The sequence below is a fragment of the Malus sylvestris genome, chromosome 9, assembly GCF_916048215.2.
Source record: "Malus sylvestris chromosome 9, drMalSylv7.2, whole genome shotgun sequence".
Lineage (NCBI taxonomy): Eukaryota > Viridiplantae > Streptophyta > Magnoliopsida > Rosales > Rosaceae > Malus > Malus sylvestris.
The window spans coordinates 11,044,971-11,063,437 of record NC_062268.1 but is presented as its reverse complement, the minus strand read 5'-3'; the positions used below and the strand labels follow the sequence as shown (position 1 = coordinate 11,063,437).

At 39.3% G+C, this 18,467-nt stretch overlaps 4 protein-coding genes across 4 annotated transcripts; 1 reads left to right on the top strand and 3 right to left on the bottom strand.

Annotated features, from left to right (window-relative positions):
- Window positions 1-1,244: 1,244 nt before the first annotated feature.
- On the bottom strand, window positions 1,245-2,273 carry LOC126583773 (non-specific lipid-transfer protein A-like). Its single transcript, XM_050248290.1, has 2 exons — window positions 1,794-2,273; window positions 1,245-1,439 (listed from the first exon to the last, which is right to left on the bottom strand). Exons 1-2 carry the CDS (start codon window positions 2,135-2,137, stop codon window positions 1,430-1,432), a joined length of 354 nt encoding a protein of 117 aa, XP_050104247.1. The 5' UTR covers window positions 2,138-2,273; the 3' UTR covers window positions 1,245-1,429.
- A 451-nt stretch (window positions 2,274-2,724) lies between these two features.
- On the bottom strand, window positions 2,725-6,749 carry LOC126583770 (uncharacterized). Its single transcript, XM_050248287.1, has 7 exons — window positions 6,332-6,749; window positions 6,081-6,228; window positions 5,724-5,915; window positions 5,006-5,134; window positions 4,111-4,280; window positions 3,408-3,538; window positions 2,725-3,031 (listed from the first exon to the last, which is right to left on the bottom strand). The coding sequence occupies exons 1-7, from the start codon at window positions 6,543-6,545 to the stop codon at window positions 2,951-2,953; spliced, it is 1,065 nt and encodes a 354-aa protein (XP_050104244.1). The 5' UTR covers window positions 6,546-6,749; the 3' UTR covers window positions 2,725-2,950.
- Window positions 6,750-7,007: 258 nt separating this feature from the next.
- LOC126583771 (jasmonate-induced oxygenase 1) lies at window positions 7,008-10,264 on the bottom strand. Its single transcript, XM_050248288.1, has 2 exons — window positions 9,362-10,264; window positions 7,008-7,458 (listed from the first exon to the last, which is right to left on the bottom strand). The coding sequence occupies exons 1-2, from the start codon at window positions 10,166-10,168 to the stop codon at window positions 7,210-7,212; spliced, it is 1,056 nt and encodes a 351-aa protein (XP_050104245.1). The 5' UTR covers window positions 10,169-10,264; the 3' UTR covers window positions 7,008-7,209.
- Window positions 10,265-15,144: 4,880 nt separating this feature from the next.
- On the top strand, window positions 15,145-18,266 carry LOC126583768 (oxygen-dependent coproporphyrinogen-III oxidase, chloroplastic-like). Its single transcript, XM_050248285.1, has 8 exons — window positions 15,145-15,797; window positions 15,895-15,970; window positions 16,454-16,548; window positions 16,674-16,757; window positions 17,344-17,431; window positions 17,540-17,664; window positions 17,759-17,857; window positions 17,950-18,266. The coding sequence occupies exons 1-8, from the start codon at window positions 15,267-15,269 to the stop codon at window positions 18,016-18,018; spliced, it is 1,167 nt and encodes a 388-aa protein (XP_050104242.1). The 5' UTR covers window positions 15,145-15,266; the 3' UTR covers window positions 18,019-18,266.
- Window positions 18,267-18,467: the final 201 nt, after the last annotated feature.

Sequence of the window (18,467 nt, the reverse complement as noted above, 5' to 3'; positions counted from 1 at the left end):
CAATTAGAATCTAAATTGTCAATTCAATCCGAGCGGCCACAAATTAATGTTTGAAATACTTCTTGTATTTTACTATCAAATTTTATGTTCTTGGTTTGGTTTATAGCGCTTTAACATGGTCTTGATTAAACTCATGTTTGTGCGAAAATTATTTGTCAATCGCAAAGATGAGTAAAGATTGTCATATCTAGCACCGCTTCACAACATATATAATATTTAGCATCTTATCATGATAAGAAATTGTATAGGTTGCAAGAATTACAAGGTTCTTGAATAATTATCTTGAATAAACTAAGTATAGCATGCCCCTATCGTGAGAGCCATATCTTGACCATATTCAACCATAGCTATGTGTGGCCGTTGAGAATATAGAAACATTGATCCCCATGCTTCTTGCGTTATTTGAACTAAATCTGTAGCCTTGCTTTTGATTAACTCTCTGCAAAAACAAAAACCGTTAGCGATAAAAAACTTACATACAATTATCTTCCTTGTAACTGTCATGTATAATCATTTTTCGCATCAAATAGATTACCTGTTAATCGTATAATGAAACGTATATCACGTGTGCTCTAACTCTAAGCACATGATCATACGGTTATATATACAACAATTGGGAGGAGAAGGGGAGTTGTTAATACGATTATTTACTCATTGCAGTTAGCATTTCTTGGAAATGCGAAGACCTAGTTGAACATTACAGGCCTTCCTTAATGTTTGACTTGAGTAGCGAATTACCATTTCCTTAAGGCACTCGCAGGTTTCACGCCCGTCTTCAGTGGTTTTGAGTCAGCCATGTAAAATCCTTCACGCCATAGCAATATTCCGTGAACGGGCCATGAAATGCATTGCATGCTGTGTAGCTACTTGATATATCTCTGTTAGGCTTTTCATGCATGACTATCTGCCAAGGGCGTTACCTGCTTTTCGGTAGTTTTGTTTGACATGTGTTCGATGTCATTCGACTGGTTTATGGTTTATGCATTGCATGACTTTTGTTAGTTTTAAGTATTCTATATTTTTTTTATAGTCACTTTTAAAGTCTTTTTAAGTTTTTCTCTATTTTCTTTTTTTATAGTCACTTTTAAAGTTTTCTTAAGTTTTTCTCTATTTTCTTTCTTACAAGTAGTACTTTCCAACGAAAGTGTAATTGAAGTAGTAACACATTGATTTTCATTTGATGTTTTTTATAGGTTATACTTTGCAAGAAGGCCTCAAATATAATATATACACACACAGAGATGTGCAACAGATAACTAAGATTTCTTTATTTTATTAAATACAATATTATCTCGTACATTACAAGTAGTGGTTTGAATAAACCAAGTACATATAGAATGGCTCTCTAGTGCGAACCATATCTTGACCATATTCAACCACGCATGCATGCTTCTCTCTCTTTATTTTAACTCAATCTGTAAACTTCATTTTACTCAATCCTGTGCATAAAAAAGCACAAAACATTAGAAACAGGCAAGAACACTTTGAAATATAAGCAATCAAAAAGCCACAAATAACAATAACATCAAGATGCTTGTAGCTTAGTCAGTTAGTTAAAAATATTCTCTCCTTTATGCTCGAGATCCTAAGTTCAAACCTCTTTTGCCCAATATCACTTGTATCAGGATAAACCATCAATGCCAAAACAAACAAAAAAATCTTCTTAAGACCACCGTATATAAATTGTTTCTCAAATTAGACTCATCACGTCATAATCACATGATGGATTATTGCATGCAAGAGTTGTAGGGGAAGACTTCTCAACACAATACATATATAGTAAATTTACTTACTGGTTGCAGTCAACGCTCCTAGAAATGGGAACGTTGATTTGAACTTGACACGACGCAGGGAGACCAGCAGCAGCGTCTTCCCTAATGCCTTGGTTCTGACTTGCCGCGTCCTTAAGGCATTGGCAGGCTGTACGCCTATCTTCGGTGGTTTGAGTGAGCAGTTTCAGACCCGAAACCCCACTGCAACACGCCGCAGGCGGGGTTTCAGCGCCGCTGGTGAGATATGGAAGGCAAGGAGTCAGAGATGACACTGCTTGTTGGCAAGTGACCGTGGCATGCCCCGGTTCAACCAAGACCAACATGGCCAACACCACTGCCACTGCCGCTACAACAACGCGCTTCATTTTTCTCGTACGTTTGATTTTCAATATCAATTAATGAAGTGCTAGAGTGTTTAGTTACCCTAATCGTGAGCTTAAATTGTTATGTAGGTTATGGTATGTAGGGTTTGAGGGGTATTTATAGTTGACAATGGAAGATATGATCCAAAGAGATGATTTTTGGCGTGAAGATGAGAAGCCGTTGTGGAATGAACTTGTGCTTTTTCTTGTTCTGATATGGGAAGGTTGAGCATCCTTTGCATGCTCCCTACTCCCTACCTCTTCTCTGGGTTAGGTTTTTCATGCATGCCATGGGCGTTACAATTTTCTTCGAAAGAGAAAGTTGAGTAGATTTGGTTTACTGACAAGTGTTTATTTCTTGCCTGTTAGCTGATCATATTGAACGTATCATTAAGTTAAGTACGAGGCTTCTGGAAGGGCCAAAAGTATTTTCTTACTACCAAAAGCGTTTATGACTATGTTTGGCAGAAAGTGAATTAAAGTTTTTCTAGACCAAAGAAGCGTTTTCTAAAGAAGAACCTGCCAAGTGTTATGTAAAAAATTCATTTCAACGTGTTTCTACTAAAAATGCTTTTAGCAAAAGCACATAATTGAACTTGAAATCATTTTCTTTACTTCACTATTAACAATGATACTTTTACATGCAACACTAGGTTACATCAGATACCTAATTCTATGCAGATTAAAAATTGGTAGTCACTTTCTTATATATTGATGATGCTTTCCTTTTCAATTTTGATCTGCTTGTTTCTGTTTCACTTCGTCATGATCCTTTCCACTATACAATTCGTAGACTACGTAACACAACAACAACAGTCAGCTCTTGAAGGCTTCCTTCAGAGATTCATTCATGTAGAAATTCCATGCTAGCAATGCTGCTCCAACTGCAGGCTCTACCTGACGGTGATTCAAGATAACAAATGAAGCAGTATTGTAAGCAAAACGTTAGAAATTCAACAAGATAATGTGCATATACAAGCATATGGGACAGTGGTTAGTCGGACCTTTACCTAATTATAGCTAATAACTATTATTTGTTCCTTCCGCAGACTATTTGCGTGTTGCCTATTTTTCATGTACTCTCTAGCTATCAGTTTGATATGAACTCGCTTTTCCGTTTTATTCAAAGGAAAGTGTGAAATTGAAAGACAAGGAAGCCCGACTCTTGTGAGCGCTCAAGAAGCCATCTAGCGAAAGAAGTTGGCTCACCATTTAAATCTTATTTGCATGAAATGTCAAAAGTTGATTGAAGCGAGGCATAAGATGTGTTTACCTTTGGCCTAATTGGAACTGCCCCTGGGTAGTCCTTGGAGATGCATTTGATGACTTCCTTACCTATATCCCACCTTTTATTTGCTTCAAGAACACCACCAACCATGACGAGCGGAAAAGAATCTTTCCCCTCTGCAATTATTTTCGTACAAAAAAATAAAATTAGCATGCACGTTAGGGACGTCCTACATATCAATTATTACTCGCAACACATAAAACTCCTTGAATCTGATACCCATAAAGAATATCTCTCATGAACACTACAATAATACATCCCCATATGTACAAGGAATGGGCATAGAACAAAGGCATAAAACTTGAAAATTAAATAAGATAGCAAGGCATGACCATACAGCTGCCACACCATCGTACTTCAAATAAACATTGCATGTTAAGATGGAAGGTCAACTAGGTGTACTTTCAATAAGCCGTACCCCCGCTAGTGGGAAGCGAGAGAGCACAAGACAGAGGGGAGACAACACCTATAGGTGTCAATCAACTATAATGATAGTTAAACTCATAAAGTGAATCAAATCAAGGCCCTACACAACCACGTTGTATTAATCATTTTGTTTTTACAACTGGGTATTTAAATAGTATCACTACCCTACCGCTAAATGATTAATGTCCATGAGGTCATGCATAACCACACGTGTCATGGCTTATTATGCATCATACAAATCCAAGAATTATTGGTTCGGTACCTGGACCACACAAGCCAAGTCTTTGAACAACAGCTTTCACGCTGAGCCCCAACTCCTGGACTGAATCAAACAAGATATTATTTGCAACTTCATCACCAGCCTCTGCACAAGATACAACAACTGGAACAAGCGCTGCAATGCGAGCCCAGGATGGATCTGCATATGTCCACCTAAATCCAATATAAAATTACAGTTGTTATCTGATGTCCCATACAATCAAACCCCTGGAACTCATTTATATCAACATATCTTATGAATTACAGTTCAGATGTACGAAATGATTGAGTTCTCACTTCATTTTCCCAAGATGGTTCACAGAGACATACACAAAACACCAAAATTCCATTTACATAAAATGTATTTCAATCAAGAATGCATGACAAGTGCAAGGGAAAAATACGCATAGATTTTCAAGAGACTAAAATCCAATAAAAAATTATGGTAATTCTCACTTTACTACCCTTAAGTATTGTGGTTTTCAAACTTTCATACATCAAGTTTTTTTCATCTCAGCCTCATGCCTAAAGTGAGGATTGTGGGTCACTTTCATACTTTTGTTAGGCTTTCCGTCAAAACCTCCGTTAACGTGTGATGTGGCTACAATAAGTGGAAACTGTCTCACATATAGGGTGTGTCAATATTGATATCTGACAAGATTAGTCTCAAAATATGAAATGATTGTACTTCAATGGAACTGGAAAACTTTTATAATATACATCTATACCAGAACATAGCTACAATAAGTGGAAACGTCTCACATTTTTGCATCACGTAACCAGGACTATTCAACGGATGGAACAAACCTTGTCATCTATTTCACCAAAACTGCGTAAATGACAACTAGTAACTTCACCCATATATGTGATGATGGCAATTATAAGTTTCAGATAGATACCCAATGAGTTCATCTGGAGAAGAAAGACCAAGCTCCTCTACAATACTAGCTGTAAGCTTTGTATCTGGACCACGACCATCATTGGCCCTTACAACCGCGGTTAATGCCTGTGCAGCTATACCGTATCCACTACAAGTAAACAAGATACTACCTTCAATAGAACTGCTGGAAAGAGAAAGGGTGCGAAGAAAAAGAAGCCTACATCTTTACTGATCACATCCCAAATGCTATTGAGTATCGACTATTGAATTCTACGATTGATAATAAGTGTATTTAGCATATCGATTCATTTACACATGGCAATGAAATCTTATAATTAAGCACAACATATACCGTCAGGCATGGAGCATCTTCTGACTATAGGATGATCATAATGATATGATAAATGATGAGCAGGAAAGAGTAAGATGAAACGTGAAAAACAGAAAGAACTCTACGAGATTTCAAACTAAGTTTTAATTCAAAATATGATCAAGAAGACAGAAAAGGACCAAAAGGTTCTGGGTTTAACATCTCCCATTAAGTTCTTTCTTCTCACAACCCTCATATCTTTCTATATGCTTCATGGTTAGGATGGTTCAATGACAACCACCTCCATAATGTAGATAAAGCATTGGCCATACCATCCCCTATAATTTTCATAAATTAGGAGCATCATGGATTCATGAGGCAGAGAATGAGATAGAGCAGAAATAAGAACAATGCAACAAGGCTATACCTTCCCCAATCACCTAAGGTAGGACCTGCACCGGCTGCCCGAGCTTCTCTACCGTCTTCTGTGAACCCGTAGGCAATGGTCCCTGTGCCGGCAATTAGAACACACCCATGAAGCTTTCCCAGAGTCCCACAAGCTAGAGCCGCCACAGCATCATTCTGAACATACAACCTCACATGGCTGGGAAATATATCCCTATTGACACCAAGAAAAAATCAAACATTTAGAACTAAACAACATTAATTCGACATTAATGTGTCGAAAACCCAAAAAAAAAACCAAAAGGGTACGATGATAAAACCAAAGAGAGGCACACAAATGGGAACAATGTAGGAAAAGATAGAGACTTGGAAGTGTTACCTCATCCAATCCAATATCCTCTGCTGATCAGTGGGGTGGTTGACGCCGGAAACCGCCAAACAAACAGCCCGAACCGCCGACCGGTTCGAACCCGACTTGGCCAGCGCTTCCGCCATCACCTGCTCCAACGTTTCCCTCACAGCCGCCTCTACGATTTCACCAGAAAGTGATCCCAATTGGGTAAAAAACTACCATCAAAACTTCAAAACAGTAAAAATCAACTGAAAATCCAAGAAATGAAGAACAATTACCGCCAACGCTGTTGTGGTTGGTGCAGCCAGCGACAGCTCGAGCGAGAACGGGAACCGGGTCGGGGAGGGGATCGGAGAAGGGCAAAATGGGCATGCAAATGCAGACGGTGGAGGTGGTTCCGCCGTCCACACCCAATATAACATCTCCGGCGCCGGCGGCCACTGTCATTTGGTGCTCAAAGTCCCAGATTTCGCCATTCCTGTAGGACTTCATCTGGGTTTTCACGGTGGTCCAATTGAATCGTATTGGATCGGATGGGATTGGAATTCGGCGTTTGTTTGGAGGAATCGGAGGGGTTAAAAGGCGCCAACGGAAGCTCGGTCTCCCTCCGTCAGAGACAGATGGGGATAAACGGAAGAGAACAAGGAGGAGAGGTTGGGGGAGTCGGATGTTTTTGGACTCTCTTCAATCATAAAATTGTAATTAATTTTTTAATTTTTAATTTTTGTTTTGGTTCTCGGACGGCAAGCGGGAGTGCCATAATTTTATTTTTTATCAAAAAATAAATTTTGTTAGATTAAATATCATTATTATTAAAAAGAAAATTTGAAATAGGTCCAATTTAACAAGCCTACTTTTGAAATAGATCCAATTTTTAGTAACTTTTGACTTTTGAAATACGTCTAATTTTTAGTTACTTTGGACTCATATTAAAAAATCCCTAATAACAATTAGTGGCTGTTAATTTTTTTTACGCTTTCAATAATGGCAATCCAGAACACATACACAATGTTTCGAAGAATCTTACGTATCACCAATTGTATACAATCATGCATTTACTATCATTTTGGTTCCTAAAATGGCCTCTGTTTGCATTCTACCACAAGAATGCAAAGGTGGAGGCAAGTTGGCGGAACGAGGGTTTTCGAACTAATAATCAAGATTCGAGCAGGAGGGCATCAATATTTCGTTTTCCTTCGGGGCCTTTTGTGTACCACGACGACACATAATCTCCATAAACAACTTCCCGGTAGAGGGCAGGAGTCGACTCGCTGATGAGCTCCGAAACAGGGGATACTTTCACTGTCTTGGCCGGATCGTGAAATGTCGCCACTGAGAGTCGTGGCTGACGGGAATTGGTTAGAGCCCTATGCACGGCACTTCTGTACTTGCCGTTGGTTATTATCTGCAGGCAAGATAATCCACTGTTAGAGAACAAACGAAATTGATACCATTGCTCTACTTGTTCATCCAATTCCAGAAAACAATTCCTAATGCATGAAACACGCTTTATCTTTAAATCGACAAGAATCATACGAAAGCTCACGCTGGTGATTCAGTTGTCAGCTTACGGAGAAACGGAATACACATATATCAAAACTAACCCTAAGAACGGCATTCTTAGTTTCAGACGTCACAGCTCAAGTCCACTTGGTACAAACACAAAACCGAACCAACCTAAATCGGTCCCTTGAGTATTGATCTAAAGCCAAACCCAATAATCAAAGCCAGTTTCCTAATGTTTGAATTAAATATTACAGGTTCCTCCTCATGTCACAGTTCTTCGTAATCTCAGTTGAAGACAATTATTAAGACAAATCAGAAAGGACACTGACCAAGCCTCATTGTGTTCCTTGGGACCCAAAATATATTCCTAACCAGAACACATAAAAACAAACAAAAAGAGAGAGAAAAATAAATACGACGGGAGTATTGATGTCATGCCAATGTCCAAAAATAGTGGTTGCCAGTAACATCATACAACTAGCAGCTCGATCGAAGACAAAATAAAGTTGATTAGGAAATTATGGCTTAACCCTTGCTGAAACTGAAAAAGCAGGCGTATGATCTCCAATGCGACCTCTCATACATTGACAGATTAAGCAGTTTGTGAGTTTTTTAGTGTGTGATGTCCAACTGCAACTAAAAGTGCATGTACAAAGCAGTACATCTTAACTTGGTTGGCTACGCATCCAATCAACTTAGAACCATATTAACCAATATTTATTGTCTAATCACTTATCCTACTCGACCGAGAATTAACAAAAACTAACCGAAAGAAAACAAAATGAGGTTCCTAGGTCAGTTTGTCTTCAAGTCCCTACAGACGAATTAATAATTCCCTACTAAAAAAAACATGCCCTAAATCAATACATTGAGCAAATAGAATACAAAATTATCAGAAGCCTGCCCAAGACCGACAGATAAGCACAATTACCCGGGCAAAAAAGTTAATATTCCTACACATGATATAACATATTGTGACTAGTAACTCAATCAATACGTTGAGCAAAAAGAAAACAAAATGATCAGAAGCCTGCCCAAGACCAACAGAAAAGCACAACTACCGGGCCAAAAACGTTAATATTCCTACACATAATATAACATATTGCTACTGGTACCACTTGATTAAATTCAGCGTCATTTAAGAAATCTAAATGCAAAAAGAATACTTTGCAATACGTTCATCATCTTCTCAAAAAAAATACGTTCATCATGATTCATTCACTGAGTTTCCTGGGATTCAAGCAATATTCTTATCTATTAAAAATGCCACACAGCTAATGATAATTCCGCAATGACATGGTGATTGGACTGCATATATTCAATGGGCGTAGGCATCAATTGACAACGGATGACATCTGTTATTAATAAAACAAAGGCACACTACAAGGCGCTTCTTGACGCCAAATTTATTCCTACAAAAGCGTTGATCAAGAAAATTTGACACTGCATTATAAAAACAGAAACTTCAAATACTTGGAACACACCCTCCCCTTCCCAGTCCCCACTTCCACTCTAAGAAATGTTAAACCCCCTGCATTCTATGCCCCTCCTTTCTTTCTCACCAACAATATTTAGCCCATTTCCTTAATCTTTATAGCAAAAGTTTTCAACTCTGTTATACTAAGAACTTGTATAATCAATTGGGTAATGTCAGCTCTTCGTCGCTTCGATTTGTTAAATAAAACAACCATAAAACAACCGATTGGGTAATGCTTATAAAACTAAAGTCTGCAATTTTCTCATAGTTATAGGCAGCAAAAAGAAGAACAAAGGTGTGTTTGTTATTTGACAGTAGAGGTTACCTCAGTTTGGTCAGCTAAAAGCACAACAACGGCGTCGCCGCCCAAAGGCTTCACCGGCACCCAATCACCGTCCTTAAGCACCTCAAGCCCGCCCACCTCGTCCTGGACCAGCAGCGTGATCGCCCCAAAATCCGAATGGGACTGCAGGCCCAAAGTCAGCTCCGGCTGAGGACACGGCGGGTAGTAGCTAATCGTAATGTTCTGCCAAAACTCCCCCACCGCCTCCTCCATACGCCGCGTTTCAAGCCCCAGGCTTTCCGACAACAGTCCCAGCAGCTCCCGCGCCAGCGAAGCTATTCGATCGCTGTACTCGGATACCACCCGTCGGTAGTCCGCGGGAAAACCGGGCCAGCGCGTAGGGTCCCGGCGCGCGAGGGGCAGAGTGTGGTGGTCGAAGTAGTCTCTCCAGTCCAAAACGGTGTCGTCCTTCTCCAACATCCGGCTGCCGTACCCCTCCGACGCCGACGAGCTCGGATCGCACGCGTAGTTCAGCTTGTCTTCGACCGAGCTATCGTTGAAGAAGGTGAGGCCGGCGCGCTTAATGGCATCGAGTAAGGCGGCGGGTACGCCGTGATTGGTAACGTGGAAGGCGCCCCAGTCTCTGCAGGCTTGTCCGATTGAGGCCCGAACCGAGTTGCGGCGGGTCGGGTCGAGTCCGAATAGGTCGATGATGGGAATGTTGGTTGAGGATGATGGTTGGTTGGGTCGGTACTGGGGAGGTTGAACGTATTGGGGCGGAACTTGGGTCAGACCGGCTTGGGCCAGGCTTTGAACCCTGATGGGCTCCGCCGCCGCCGCCGCTTCCATTTTTGATCGAATTGGGATTCCCGGAAAGGTACACAGAGCGATGCGAGGACGATGATGCCGATTTTATAGCCTGAAGCTAATAATTGGTATTGGTTCAGTGTTTTTGTTCATAAATAACACTGATTTTATTTTTCTATTTTCCAGGCAATTTTTTTTTTATCTCGGAAAAATAAATATATCCAGTAAAATTGACGGTAAAGGACAAAAAAATAAAAAATAAAAAAACTAACGAAAAATTAAAAAAAACTTCTCTTTTAATAAAAAGTCATTTTTAAAACTATAGTAAATAGTGCTAGTTAAAGGTAAAAATATGGTATTTCGTTAAAAGTGAATAGTACCGAAGTGTTTTGTTAAAACTCCTAAAAAAAAGAGGCAATTGAGCCAAATAATTTGAGTAATTAATGTGAATATATGGTTACATAAAAAATTCATGTGAATTTTATTTCAATCCAGCGATGTTAGGGGGCGTTTGTTTGAGCTTGCTAGCTTTCGCTAGCTTAGACTAGACTATGTAGTAGTCCAGTCCCGTATTTGTTAACAATCTGAGACTAAGTTTAATGAGATTAGAAGAGACTCGTGGAGACTAACTCCCTCGCTAGCAAACCCGTCGAGAACCATGAGATTAGCGGGGACTAACTCCCTCTCGTCTTCCTCTGCTCCTATGTTTTCACAAACGCCGAGAGCCACCATCATTCCCCCTCGCCAATTCCCCCTTCCCCTCCTCCTCTCTCCTCACTTTCTTCTCTTTCTGCTCTGTCGAGATCCAAGCTCAACTCGAACTCGGCCGCCACAGCGACAGTTGCCCCATCCTCTTCATGCTGCAAGTCTGCACGCTGCGTACAAAGTCTGCTTCTCTGCAACTCTGGCCACCTGTACCCAGACCTGAAACCCACCACACCCACTGCCTAATTCTCAACATCCAACCACCAAAATTTGAAAAGAAAAAAAAAAATCAATTCGATAACAACAACAAAATCTTCATTTTTCCCAAAAAATTAAGAGATTTTCTGAGAAAATCAGAGGAGGGGCGAGAAACAAAGTGGTTGTGAAATCCATGACACCGCAGAGAGGAGCCTCTGCATGATTTCAATTTTCCGTGGGATTTGAAGTTGGCAAATCAAAATATGTGGTGCCATAAATAATTTAGAGGAATCACAACATCAAAGAAACGGAAAAGGAAAAAAAGAGAGAACAAAAGGGGGTGATGAATGATGATGTTTTGAGGGAGGAGAGAATGGAAAGGAAAAGAAAAAGACGAAGAGAGGGAGAGGGTCATAGCAAAATTAGGAAGAAAAAGGAAGATCAGAGGAAAAAAAAAATAGGAATGGAGATGGGAGTTTCCAAAATGATAAAAGAAATAGACCGTGGTAGTAATAAAATATTACTAAATATGTATTAAATAATATAAAATATTAATAAAATATGAATGAGAAAATATAATATTAGAATTTGTTGTTATCCTATTTTTTAGTCCGACACTGCATCAAACGCTTCACTAAGTCAGTTCAACTTAGTATAGTCTAAGCCAGTTCAACTTAGTCTTTGAAGCTAGTCTAGTTCGAGATAGTCCGGTACAACAAACGCATCTTTAGTGAATTAAATATTTGGTTGTACTTGGTGCATTTTTAGGTCATACTTTTTTGGAGAGGAGCTTGGCTCCTTAAGATTGAGAGGAGTACCTCCTCAATTTAATTTGTGTCTAATTCAATGAAATTTCTGTTTATAATCGAAACCATTTATTATTATAGATGGCATTAATTGTTGGAGTGAAAAAATTTGAGTCCCCAAACCCTCCCACAAGTAATTTTGTAATCACGTCGAGAAGTTGAGCACCATCTTTGCTTGTCATCAATGAGGGAAGTTGAGGTACCTGTAAAAATACACTCTGACACTCTCAGTATTTATTCAAAACAATTGAATTACATTATAAAGTGATCATGTACTTCCATTTTTTACCCCCTCATATTTGATGGGATTATTAGCCTTTTTTGGGCATTCGAGTCTTTTGCACTAAGTCTCACTTTCCTTCTATTTTCCATGTTCCACATGGCCAAGCACAAGACTCCCCCGGCTATAGCATAAGGAGAATTTTGGTTCTCAAGCTTAAAAATATTAATCTTTTAGGCTAGTTTATGATTTTTAATTGTTATATTCCACTTGGCAAATGAAAATTTGATGATTAAGACCATTTTAAGAGTAATAAGAGCTAACACATGTTAAATAAACTCATCACTTTAACCAATATTATATTTTAATAGTAATAAATTAAATATTTCATACCACAAATGGTTCCTTATTTTATTCACTTGAAAGCTTTGAAGGCTAGAAACTTAGAAAACATAGCATAAAATTCTTGCTTCAAATTATTACATTCAAGTTTTTACTACTATATAACTCTATGTAGGCAACAAAAAATTACAAATTTGATTTCGTAGTAATAATTTTAGCTTAACCTACCCACCAAATAATTTTTGACTACGCCATTGTATGTTCCATCTCTTTTTTTGAAAAATTACTAGTTGGTAGCTTCGTTACAACAGTTCACCCTTTTAGAGGCCACTAGCGTAAAAAATCGAACTAAATTTCCGCGTTTCATGTTCTATGTTCCATGTTCCATGAAAGTGTTTAATCGGTTCCATCTTTTTTTTTTGAAAATTGACTACCTGGTAGCTTCACTACAACAGCTCACCCTTTTAAAGGCCACTAACGTCAAAAATCGAACCCAATTTCCACGGTTCATGTTCTATGTTCCATGAAAGTGTTTAATTGTGCTTCTTTATTTTCATATCCCTCCCTATTTTACTTCCACCCTCTTTTTTTTTTTTGGTCGAAATCATTTCCACCCTCTTTCACATGACCGCCATTGGCCTTAAATAGCCAACAGTAAAAGACCAAGCTCCCACAGTAAAACTAGATAATCCAATCCAATCCAATGGGCACTGAACAGAAGTATCTGCTTGCCATCTCCAACCGAAGGGTCCAGAGGGCCGAAAATAGCCCTAAAACCGTCTCCAACCGAGGGCTAGGCCAGAGGGCTCTGGAATCTGGGAGGGTCCCACGGGATCGGAGAGGGCTGGAGGGCTGGAGGGCTGGCTGCTTTCGGCCAGCCAGCCAGCCCGCTGGCTGGCTATTTTTTTTTTTAATATTTCCTATTGCTGTCGGTTAAAACCGACAGCATTAAAGGGTTTTTTTTTTTTTAATAGTTCTGCTATTAGTGTCGGTTATAACCGACACTAATAGTTTGAAATATTTTTGAATCTAACGGCTAGCTGAGTCAGCTAGCCGTTGGTTTTTTTTTTTTTTTTTTTTTTTTTTTTTTTTTAAATTTATTTTAAACATTTTTTTCTTCTATAAATATGGTGAAGTTCTTTCAATTCTTCACTTCATTTGCAATATTTCCTTCTTCAATATTTTTCAATATTTCCTTCAATATTTCCTTCAATATATTTTCTAATATTTCCTTCATCTATAATATTTGTTTTAATTTTTCAATATTTCCTTCAATATATTTTCCAATATTTCCTTCATCTATAATATTTGTTTCAATTTTTCAATATTTCCTTCATCTATAATATTTGTTTCAATTTTTCAATATTTCCTTCATCTATAATATTTCTTCACTTCATTTGCAATATTTCCTTCAATATTTCCTTCATTTTTTTTCAAAAAAAATGGCCTCATCTGCAATGAAAGGTAGGGCTTGGACCCGAAAAGAAGATGAAGCTCTTTGCAAGGCTTATAGATGGATCTCAGAAGATAGTGTGAGGGGGATTTCTCAAACAAGTGAAGGTGTTTGGACTCGTGTGTCCAAAAAATACTTAGAGTTCTACGAAGGCACCACTCCACCGAATACCCGAAACCACGAAAGTTGTTCTTCAAGATGGAAGAAACATCTTCATCCAAGTTTGAATAAATGGCATTAAGCACTATTAGCAGCAGCATGTAGACATGAAAGCAGCGCCAATTACTATGACGAAGTTAGTGTTTTTACAGTTTATTTTAAATGTTTAATTATATTACATTTAATTTCGTGAATTAATTTCCTAAAATTTTTTTAATTATATTTTCTAGGTACGCCAAGCGGAGGAATTGTATATGGAGGGCAGCTCAAAACCCTTTCAGTTTCACGGTTGTTGGGAAATTTGTAAAGGGTGGGTGTTATTTGAAGATCCACCTCAACATAGAGTGGATCCTTTGGAAGCTGCATCCCTATCTGTAGATATGAATGAAGATGGATCTCCTACCATTCAACAAACAAGGGTAGAAAATCCGACTTCGTCCGAAATTTCTTTACCTAGGGCTATGGGACGAAACAAGGCCCGAAGGTTGAGGGAAAAGGGCAAGGCAAATGCTGATTACGCCGCTCAACATGAAGTGGCGGCCTCATTTCGATTACTGGCGGAGCAAAATGCCCGTGAGGCGGAAGAAAGGAAGTGTAGACATGAAGAGCGAGCCAAACAAATACAAGAAGAGATGGATGATAAGAATATGGAAAGGAACACTTCGGATTACACTCTAATGAGTAAGGCCTATTTTGATAGGAAAAAAAAAGAAATTATGGCTCGGCGGCAATTGTTTACCTCTGACTATACTCCTACAATGGCGGATAATGAAGATGATATTAATTATGGATATTAAATTTAAGTCGTTGTAATTTTTAAATTTAAGTTAATGTTGTTTTTAAATTTAATTTGTAGTGTTTAAATATAAGTTGTTGTTTTTAAATTTAAGTTGTTGTAGTTTTTAAATTTAAATAATAAATTATGTTTGGTCCTATGGCCCTTTGGCCCTCGGTTGGAGACGGTTTTTTGTGACAGGGCTAAAATGAGCCCTTTGGCCCTCTGGCCCTCGGTTGGAGACGGAGGCAAATATGGCCCTGTACTGTTCATTAAAATATTAATATCTTGGGAAATCTTGGAGGGCTAGAGGGCTCAAACGAGCCATCTGGCCAGCCCTCGGTTGGAGATGGCCTTACATCTCGATTTGGTTTTGACTGACCGCCTTATCCCAATTCCAAATCCCTCCCTCTCGATTTCCAATGCCAGAAAGACCCATCCTTTAGAAAATCCGATTCAAAAATCGTTTCCAAACACCCACAATGCCACCGCCGGCGGCGCTCTCAGCTTCCTCCTCCTTCACTCTCCTCTCCCCACCTCCCTCCCCAAAACCAAAGCTCCCGCCTTTCTCCCCCATAAAACGCTCCTTTGCCATCACCCCACGTCGCCACCCCGTCCACTCCGCCCCCTCCTCCGCCGTCCGATGCGCCGTCATCGAAAAAGAAACCCCCGAGGCCCACCGCCCCGATACCTTCCTCCGCGAGAACTCCTCCTCGTCCTCCGTCCGCTACCGCTTTGAGAAAATGATAAGAGATGCCCAGGACACTGTCTGCGCCGCCATTGAGGCCGCGGACGGTGGCGCCACATTTAAAGAGGACGTGTGGTCGAGACCCGGTGGTGGCGGAGGCATTAGCAGGGTCCTCCAGGACGGCGCCGTTTGGGAGAAGGCTGGTGTCAATGTCTCTGTTGTGTACGGTGTTATGCCTCCTGAGGCTTACCGAGCTGCCAAGGGCGCCGCCGCAGCTGATCATAAGCCTGGCCCGGTTCCCTTCTTCGCGGCCGGAGTTAGCTCGGTAAATTCGTGAGTTGTGCTGTGTTTGTGAACAAAGAAATGTTGGGTTGTCTTATTTTTGTGTGTGTAATATGTGGGGTTTGATTGATTGCTTTCAGGTTTTGCATCCGAAGAACCCATTTGCGCCTACTTTGCATTTCAATTATCGGTATTTCGAAACCGATGCTCCCCAAGGTTAGTAACTTTGTTGTTGATTGTACATTGCTTAGCTAGGTGGTGTTTGTAGGTAGGCAGGCATGAATCCGTCGTTTATCGAAGTGCTGAAGAAGTAGATGATCTCAAATTGAGTATATCATTTTCGTTCATGCTTATGTTGAATAATGCAGAGGTTGTTTTTACATAGAAAAATGTGAAACCCTTAAAACATAGTCAGCTGGGAACTCGGATTATGCTCACTCACATGCTATGAATGATATGTTGAGATTCTGAGTAATGCCTTTGTGGGTTAATTAACAGTGAATAATGATAAGAATTGCAATGTTGATAAAACTATCAGTTACATTAGCAGAACAATATTAAGATTAGTGACCGAGCTAAGATATTTCTTCTCGTCAGCATCTGGAAAATTTGCCTGTTCCTTGTATCACTCGTGTATATATAATTTTATGAAAAAAGAGAGCTGCTGGGACTCTATGTTGATTTGTCATATTTGTGCAGATGCTCCTGGAGCGCCGAGGCAATGGTGGTTTGGGGGTGGTACTGACTTGACACCTGCTTATATTTTTGAGGAGGATGTTAAGCATTTTCATTCAGTATGTACTCACAACGGACAACTTTCCTCGTGGTGTTTTGTCTCCGGTGTTTTAACATTCTTTTCTTTTGAAAAACGCTGGGTGACTTTAACTAACTGCATACTAATGTTAGCCTAAATCTGTAGGTTCAGAAAAGTGCTTGCGACAAATTTGATCCTGCCTTCTATCCTCGGTTCAAGAAATGGTGTGATGATTATTTCTATATCAAGGTATTTTACCGAACCTTTTTTACTGTTATGTATTATGATTCTATAATATGGCGTTGATGATGCATTGATGTTTTCTAAACTCTAATAGTCAATTTGGACAACTTCTCAGGAACTAACAAAAGACGTGCCTGTGTGCCAAATAACTGCGTTCTTGTTTCTGTTTGCTTATATTATACTGGTGATATTATTCTGTGAAATGAGTATGTTGACGTTCTCATGGTAATGCAATTATTTGTGGATTGTGATTGTTGCCGTGTTAAATTACGAATTATTACAAATGTACTGAGGTTTACCCATCTAGAAGTTCCTGATGTACACATAAAAGGCATAACATTCAATACTACATCCACTAGGCATGTAATGTCTGTACTTTCTCATGTTTGTGGATTGTAGTCAATGAAGGGTAAAACCCTTTCGCCACTTCCCAATCATTCACTCTTAAAATACTTGTTTATTTTTAATTACGATGCTGACTAAATGGATAAAAGTAAAACTATTAATGAGTTCGGACTCGATGCAGATGTCAAATTACTATGTTTGCCTGATATTATTTTGCTTTATATTTGACAATCATCTTCGTATGCAGCATCGAGATGAGAGGCGAGGACTTGGAGGAATATTTTTTGATGATCTAAATGACTACGATCAGGAGATGCTTCTTTCTTTTGCCACAGGTATTGCTTAGAAAAGTAGAATGCTCTCTTTGTGTATTTTCCGTTAATTGTTTCATTCTTGTTGAGCGACTAAATCCTCTTCCTGCATGGACTTCTGTTGACATGAAGAATGTGCGAATTCTGTGGTCCCTGCTTACCTGCCGATTATAGAGAAAAGAAAGGACCTACCATTTACAGATCAGCAGAAGGAATGGCAGCAATTGCGAAGAGGGCGCTATGTCGAGTTCAATTTGGTATGAAAATAAGTCCTTAAGGCATTTAAAGACTTTCATATCATCAAGACTTAAGTAAATGAGGTCTAATTCATCTTGTTCTTTTATACAAAAGGTTTATGATCGTGGAACTACTTTTGGACTAAAGACGGGAGGTCGAATTGAGAGTATTCTCGTCTCTCTTCCACTGACTGCTCGATGGGAATATGACCATGTAAGCGATATTTTATTGACACTACTGAAAATGGAACGGTTTGAACTTTTGAACTCGTAATTGAGGGAGTGATCTTATTGTTTGCTGTGCAGAAACCAGAAGAGGGAAGCGAAGAATGGAAACTTTTAGATGCTTGCATCAACCCAAAGGAATGGGTTTAAGGTTTTGAAGATTATCTTTAACTGTATGACCTTGATTTTTACTTCTGTCCCCACTCCTCGTTTTTCTTATATCATCTTCCGTTCGATTTTTTTCTTTAGTTTGAGAGTTAGAGGTTAGCAGTCGGTATCTTGATCAAGTGTAGTATATGTACAAGGCGATGTAAGCTGTGAATCCTGAAAGAATTGTCATCTTTTGTAAGATAAGAAGCTCTTGTTGAATAAATCTCGAGATGAACAACATTTTCGAACTTCTTAGTATCCCGAGAACTAATCTGATAGACGGACAAGTTGATGTACGGTTTTTCCAATGGAAGAAGGCTCGGAAATGAATACAAACTCTTTTTTTCCACGTCGTGTTAGCAAGGTTTTCTTTCTCTTCTGATTGCCTTGCAATTGAGGGTCGGAAATGAATAGGGTTTTTTTTTCCAATGGTGACCAAGTTGTCTAAC